Raw genomic sequence first — 7,990 nt, forward strand, 5'->3', positions numbered from 1 at the left:
GTGATGAGTTCCTTGATCCTTCAGTGAAGATATGCAATGGTTTCGCATTCTTCTAATCAGAGGTTACTGATCTGGTTCCGAAGCAAATCCCGTCTCGCTAGTTTTGCCTTCGAGGTCCCTTCATGTAATTTCAAGAATTTCTCCCAAAACTCTTTGGCTGATTCGTAGGCTCCGATCCGGTTGACTTTTTGAGATGATAAAATATTAAGTAGATAAAACTCTGCTTTACCATTTATCACAAAGTCAGCAAAATAAGAAAGCATAAATCATGTTTTGAAAACAAAAAAACTAGATTTTGAAAAGCAGCGATACTTGAATCAGAAAATCGGTCAGCTATCAAAAGAAATGGTTTGATTAAACAAAACATTGTATGGATGAATCGCATGACTCTGAAAACATGTTTACAAGTTTGAAGTTTTATCAAGCAATCTGGGCAAATACCAAAATAGTAGAAATAGCTTCAGCTCCTCATCAAGTTCACTAATAACAGCCAAACAAGGAAGTAAAAGATATCCGTGGAGAGACAATGTTTGATTCCTCTTCTGGGTTGTTCTGCGAGATGGTCTCGCCTTGTGATGACGATGACCTTTGCCACAAAGACAACAATACTTATTGCCAGCAGAAGTGAGATCATGGAGCTCTCCCCCCTATGTTTGTGCACACCTTACGTTGATCCTAGGGTCATCCCGAATTGCACTATGAGCAGCATTGACAAGGATAAGTTCACAGTACTTGTAAGTTGAATCCTGTTAAATGCAAAACATGACATCGAGATCCATAAAAAAATAAACACACGAACAATTTGAAGATACAACAAAAGGCCAACCAACTTCCTTCCAGCTCCTCTTTTTAGGAATTTAAGTAGGAGCTTTTTAGGAATTTAAGTTCGGGAATACGCTGATTTGGACTTGTCATGGACGTTACCCTTGGCTGTGGCCTCTTTCTCCCACCACATCTAACTCAGACACAATAAATGCATATCCCTGCATCTAACAAGACATTACGATGTAATCACATGGCAGCAAGCATGGATTGCACTTGAGCAACAATGTTTTCACACAAATAGATTATAGCTATAATATATTTCTCTATAATTGTTGCCAAAACAGGACAAGAAGCCTTAAGAGGTATTTTATCATCTAAATTAGCATGGGGATACACTTCACAAAGATGATCAGACTCAGGCCATGCTCAACAGACAAAACTCACCTTATCCTTCTAAGTCAATGGGCTCTCTGTAAAATCACTTAAATTTTATGATACATTGGAAAATGAATAGGCCAAAAAACACTCAAACTAAGATTTACTTATAGGGAACCACAAGAGGATTCATATTAACTTTGACTCTCATATGGTTCTCTATTGCTAATGCCTATGTTGCTCGGATTGGGAATGAGTATTTGACATTGGTGTGGATTCAAATACCTGACACAGCTACATCCAAAGATTTTTGCACATGATAAATAGAGAAACCATGTGTTCGATTGCTGGAAACCAACAATGGAATACAAGGGGTAGATAAAGATTCCTAGGCATCAGAGTCTATGGTTCGTTAAGTGATTAAAGTACCAAAAGAACACATCATGTTCAAGTTCATCAGAGTCTACTTGTAGTAGTTTGATGAGAAAAGGAGGTCACATTTACAACAAAAGGTATCTTCATGCATCATTATCTATTCTCAGTGACTTGGAGGAAATGAATTCGTGAACCAGCCATTCCATTTCCTGTTTGTCATTTACTGCAACAACTAGCTGACGGGCTGACTACCAATCTTATAAACATAGGGCACATGTGAGTGGATATACATATAGAGATATGCACATTCATGGATGCACTTAGAAAATAACCACATTGAATGGAAAAACAGGTCACAAATCATCGGGGCATACCTTCTCTCAAAGTTACTATCTGCTAGGTAAGTACCTACAAGGACCTCCTTTGTGATTCTTAATTCAGTATAGCATGCTTTCATGTGATTAAAAAAGGACCCATTTCTAGAGACAAATCAATCAGGTACACCGCAAATGCAATTATCACTTGTAGAAATGCAACATGAGTTCCATACTGGATGATAGACTGATTAAGTATCAGATGTAAATAACATAACCAAATTACAGTAGTCAGGAACACTCTAACAAGATCACAAAACAGGATCAAGAATGGTAGCAGAATTCCTAATCTTTTTCTTGTAATTACCATAGTCACAGTTATTCTTAATGTCTGATTACTGGAATGAAAAAGAGGAATAGGATCACAAAATTACACCGGGAGTTCCATCATTTATGCTCAACGAATAAACAAAAGTCGAGTGACATTTTGTATGCAGTAAACTCAAATAGAAACAAGCTTCTTTTTTCGACGTTACCTGCTTGGTTTTGTAACCGAGTCGCCGAACCTTGTCGGGGCGGGTCCATCGGCTGACACGAACGATGGATGGTGGATGGCATACAAGAACCGCATCACATCCGATTGTTTCTTCCTCCATAGCTCAGACACATACTAGTAGTCTCCTAAGCAAATTCAGAGAAGATGAATCGACGGTAGCTGGCGATACTCCCACCACCTGATCCCGCTACAAGAACCGCTCCGATTGTTTCTTCCTCCATAGATCCGACACATACCTGTAATCTCCTAAGCAAATTCAAAGACGATCGATCGCAATGGGAGAAAACCTCAAATGTGCCATGACAAAATAAGATGGAATCTGCAAACGAAAGAAAAAAAACACTTCTTGGGTCGAAATGGATCAAATCGATCTAAAAAAATGGACGATAACAGCAACGGAGAGATGAGAAGTATCGATGAAACGAGCAAAGAGAGTGAATATCTCACCGATTGTTCCTAGGAAGCACTAGCCCGCCTACATTAGGGTTTCGGTATCGACGGCGGAGGCAGGGCTTCGGAGTTTGGTCGGAGAGGTTCGCAGCACAACTCACAAACGACAATAACCAGGTTTTAAGCGAGGAAGAAGGTCCCAAGAATATTATGTGATCTGAACCAAGAAAATTTGTGTGACATTGAAGATGGACGGTGAGGATCGGTTGTAGGAAGAAAGTCGAAGGTCGAGCGGTAGGGGTGGCCAAGCCTCAATTTGTTGAGATCGCCACAGTCGTTCAATATGAAAACTTTGAATGAGGGAGGAAGGAGGGCGGCTTCCTCTTCTTGTGTCAGGCTAAGCTTGGGACAAGCTTCTATCTGTAATTTCTTGAGCGAAGTGAAGTTTTCAAATCTCTTGAGAGGTATCCGCATGAGTTCATTACATCCTGTTACATAAATGTGTTCAATATTTGATAGATTCTGCGACAGCAACCCTTCTTCTAAGCTTGTCAAATTGTTGCATTTACTGATTTGTAACTTTGAGAGAAATGATGTCGTTTGATTGCCTCCGCTTCCATTTGTTTCTAGTTCCTGTAGGCTTGGCAGCTCTGTTAACCCAACATTTCCTAGTGTTAAATGTGTAAGCGAAGGAGGGAGAGGAGGTAACCTCTCGAGCTTAGGGCATCCAGTGATAAAAAGTCTTTGTAACCTTGGAAATAGCTCGCTGCCGTCAATCCAACACCACCCTTCACATGCCGGCATGCCGATGATGAAGAGACTTTCCAAGCTAAGAAAACACTTGGATATAGCTTCAGTGCTAAAGAACCCATGGCCTATCTGTTTCACTACTGATATATTTAAAATTTGAAGAAACTTAAGACATGGAAGTCGTCCGAGATTACTAGGAAGCTCCTCCAGTGCCTTCAGGCCATCCAATACTAGCGTCTCCACCCTTGGAAGTAGTACTTTTTCTGTAGCACTGGAGAAAGCAAAATCAATAATATGTTTTAACATAGACATCCTTATGATGCGTAGAGACTTGAGACATGGAAGTGAACCAAGATCAGGGAGCTCCTCTAAAACTGGCAAGTCCATCAGCTGTAGCTCCTCTAACATGGGGAACAGATCATTTTCTGTGGCATCAATTGATGCAAGACCAATGTGTTTCAACAACGGCATTCCTATCATGCGAAAAAACCTAAGACGTGGAAAATGTCCTAGATTGGAGATCTCTTCCAACGCAGGCATGTCTCTCAACTCCAACTCTTCTAGCATAGGAAACAAGGCATTTTTTGTGGCACCGGATGCTGCAAAATCGATGTGTTTCAATGACTCTATTTCTGTCATTCGAACAACCTTGAGGCACGGAAATCGTCCAAGATTGGGCAATTCTTCTGATGCATTCATCTTCCTCAGCTGTAGCTCTTCTAGCATAGGAAATAATTTGCTCTCCCTAGAACCACATACCTCAAAGCATGATTTCGAGAACCACATGCTGCTCTCTATGTGGAAGACCTTGAGGTGCGGCAGCAATGCAGTGCAGGAAATATCTTTCCAACTCTTACAGTAGCTCAACTTAAGTATTTCCAAGTTGGATAATTCCTCCTTTTTCATCCAGCTAGGTGATGTGGCACCACAATACCTCCTGATCTTTAATCGTTTTAGTGACTCATGTGGTTGCAGTCCTTCAAGTACCTCCTCCATGACAACTAACTTGTTATCATCCAACTTGGAATCAAATCCCCATCTCAACTCTAGAGCATCAAGGTACTCTTTGTTCTTCATTTGAGCCTTTTCAGCCTCTTCTTTACTTTCAACATTCTCCAGATTAGTAATTCTGAGTTTTCCATGAAGCTGCTTCAAACCACTTAGCTCTGTGATCTTGAATCCAACTTCCTTTTGCGCATGGAAGTTATACAATTCTTGAAGAGAGGTTAGCCTTCCTATCATTTTTATCATTCCAAGTACTTCATTGTCAACATCAAGATGCCTCAAGTTAACCAGCTGAATTATATCTGGAAAAGAGATTCCGAGCCAGTTGTAGTTTGCTTTCAGTGTTTGCAAATTGTAGAGTTTACACAGTGATTCAGGCAATTTTTCTATTTCATTGTTAGAAATGTCCAGGTACCGGAGATGTACCAATTCACCAACACTCGTAGGCAGCATATGCAACCTACAATGAGACAAAACCAATACACGAATGCTTCTTATTTTTTCAATAAAGTCAAGGGGTGGTGACTTTAGATGTTGGCAGAATAGAGAATGCAATTTCTTGAATCTGGACCTCAATTCTTTTGTCTCTATGAACCCTGTTTCAACTGCTAGATGACGGAGGGTGGTTGATATCTTATTGGACTTGCCATTATCCATCCTAATTGTTTCGTCCACAGAAACCGACTGTGTTAGATCATGTATGAGGTCATGCATCACGAAATAATGCTCCAATGATGATGATGTTTCTTGTTGAAACAAAGACATGTTGACCAACTCATGAAAGTACTGACTTGCTACATCTTCCATCCTCTGATTTCCTTGAGCTACAACGAACCCTTCGGCCATCCACATTCTTGTTAATTCAAGTTTAGAAAACTTGTAATCCTTTTGAAAGAGAGAACAGAAGGCAAAACACCGCTTGAGAGGTGCACTAAGATATTGATAGCTCAGTTGTAGGACTGGAATAATATCATTCTTATTATTCTGTTGCAATTCCCACACCTCACTCTTCATTATACTTCTCCAGTGGTGTGGATTCATGTTGGATCTTAACAAGTTTCCCACTGTTTTTGCTGCCAGTGGCAAGCCCTTCAACTTCGAAGCTATACTTCTCCCAATTTCCACAAGTTCTGGGTGCTCCTCAGGTTTGGAAGGACCAAATGCACATTGCTTGAACAGCTCCCAAAAAGATATTTCACCTAAATCACCAAGAACAATCGCCTCCACTGAACCAATTTTGTTGGCAATGCTCAAGCTCCTAGTTGTCACTATGACCTTACTTCCTGCAGCAGCATACATGAATGGCGAACACAACTTTCTCCACTCCTCCTCGTCTTCATTCCATACATTGTCGAGGACTAACAGAATCATCTTAGATGCAATTTCCCTTTTGAGAATGTTTTGGAGAACATCTAACTTCATGTGTGAAGAATGTTCAGTCTCGGTTACAGACTCGATCATCTCCTTGGTGAGTCTTTGCACATTAAAATTCTCGGACACACAAATCCAAATCTTGTGGGCGAAATGGTTCTGAATCTCTTCATCCTTGTAAACAAGCTGAGCCAGAGTAGTCTTCCCAACACCACCTATTCCGACAAGAGGTATGACCGAGAAGCTACTGCCGTTGTCACTTGCTGACTCGTCTGTTGATCTTAGTAATAGCTCTATTATTCTCTGTTGTTCTTCCTCTCTGCCAAGCACTTTGCTGATCAACAAAGAGCTTGTTTCTCGTGTGGTCGACGCCAAATCAGATTGATATTGCCCATCAGATGCATCCACTTGTAATGATTGGCACATTCTCTCCATATCAGCATAAATATCATCCAACTTTTTCTGAATCTTGTTCAGTCTTTTGACAGAATCACTGAACAATTTAGTTTTGGCGTCCCTAATAGCTCTAGAAAATTGGTTAAGAACCTTGTGACTTGCCTCTTCTTTAATCTTTTGCTTCATGCCATGGAACGTCAGTTCATCGAGGAAGTCTTCGGCGTCGTAAGCGGCATCTTGGAGTTGCTTCATCATCTCGACTAACCTTGCGTCCCTGCTCCATCTCATCCCTGCTTTGTCGACGATCGTGTGGATGTTCAGCAGAGATCTATGTAGCTTCTGCAAGTCATCGTCCTGAAGGCCGTGCAGCTTTCCTCTCAGCGTCCACACCCTGTCGACAAGCATGTTGATGACAGGCTGCGCTAACCATCCTCCGACTGCTAGTGCTACACCCTCCATTGAGAAGAAGAAGAACAGAAGCTTGATTTCACGAAGCCGATCCCCAATTCGAGAGAATGCACAACAAAAATGATCTTTGCTATCCGTTGACTTTAAAAGATCCCGTATTCCTTACGCCATTTCTGAATTAAGAAATAGAGGAATTGACTTTTTTACACGAAGTGTAGATGACAATTTGCTCGTCCTAAAAACAATTCTGTTTATGCCCTGTTTATTTAGAGGTGGTTGAGAAAGAAAAGATTAAATTGCATATTCTTTATCTGTTTAGACATGATATAATAAATGAAAGATTTTTTATATAATTTTATCAGTATGAAATTAAATGAAACGAATTTTTTTTATTATTATTATTATCATCTCTAATGAGTAGACTTAATTATAAGTTATGCATAGGAATACAAATCGAACTTATTAAAATGATCTAACTTAGGTTTATTGAGTTTCAATTATTAGATATAGACCTTGTATGAGTGAAACCTATAGTCTCACATTTATTATCATCTATACGCTGATAATAGATGTCTACTATATATAAGGTTGGTCCCCAGGGTTTAGAGTTTAAAAAATCTTAATAGAGCTTTTGGTTTCCCATTGACCTAAAGTTTTTCAGCGTTGTCACCCCTAAGTCCCTTGGAAGACCTTCCTTTTCATGCTAAAAACAAGGATGACTCTTCAATCAGGTTCCTTGTCATATTTATTTATGTATTTATCTTTCTTATTTTATGTTCTCGATAAAACGAAGATTCATACTCATATTTGTTTATGTATTTATTTTTCTTTGTTTAGGAACCAATATTTTTCTAGATTTAGAAAATATATTTATTGTACTATCTTTTCGACATAATTTAATTTTAATTTCTTATTTGGATAAATCAGGTTATTCTTGTTCATTTAGAAATAAAATTTTTAGTATTTTCTTTAATTCAATGTTAGTTGGCAATGGTTCCTTAGTTGATAAATTTTATGAATTGAACACCTTTACTCCTACGGTTAACAACGTAATAATGCATAGTATAGGTACGAAACGTAAATTGACCGATAAGAATTCTTCCATGTTGTGGCATAGGCGTTTAGAACATATATCCAAATAACACCTAGAAAAGTTAATGTCATATAGAATTCTCGATTCCCTTGACATGCCAAACTTTGATATCTGCATAGAGTGTGTTAAGGAAAAGACCACTAATAAAAGGAACAAGGGGGCTAACCATTGTAGTGATGTTTTGAAGCTAAT

At 39.3% G+C, this 7,990-nt stretch overlaps 1 protein-coding gene across 10 annotated transcripts; it reads right to left on the reverse strand.

Annotated features, from left to right (window-relative positions):
- Positions 1 to 334: 334 nt before the first annotated feature.
- Positions 335 to 6,907, reverse strand: LOC122034179 (putative disease resistance protein RGA1). 10 transcript variants are annotated; one of them, XM_042593308.1, is made up of 4 exons: positions 2,833 to 6,907; positions 2,366 to 2,704; positions 925 to 983; positions 335 to 696 (listed from the first exon to the last, which is right to left on the reverse strand). In XM_042593308.1, the coding sequence occupies exon 1, from the start codon at positions 6,754 to 6,756 to the stop codon at positions 2,956 to 2,958; it is 3,801 nt and encodes a 1,266-aa protein (XP_042449242.1). In that variant the 5' UTR covers positions 6,757 to 6,907; the 3' UTR covers positions 335 to 696; positions 925 to 983; positions 2,366 to 2,704; positions 2,833 to 2,955. The 10 variants fall into 10 exon arrangements, with proteins under 10 accessions (XP_042449242.1, XP_042449239.1, XP_042449238.1 ...); XM_042593305.1 differs by having other exon boundaries at positions 335 to 746; XM_042593304.1 differs by having other exon boundaries at positions 335 to 746; positions 827 to 983.
- Between the last annotated feature and the right edge of the window lie 1,083 nt (positions 6,908 to 7,990).

Source organism: Zingiber officinale, chromosome 11B (assembly GCF_018446385.1).
Source record: "Zingiber officinale cultivar Zhangliang chromosome 11B, Zo_v1.1, whole genome shotgun sequence".
Classification (NCBI taxonomy): Eukaryota; Viridiplantae; Streptophyta; class Magnoliopsida; order Zingiberales; family Zingiberaceae; genus Zingiber; species Zingiber officinale.

Coding starts and splice junctions, on each gene's coding strand:
- LOC122034179 (XM_042593311.1), bottom strand. CDS start 6,756: ATGGAGGGTGTAGCACTAGCAGTCGGAGGATGGTTAGCGCAGCCTGTC.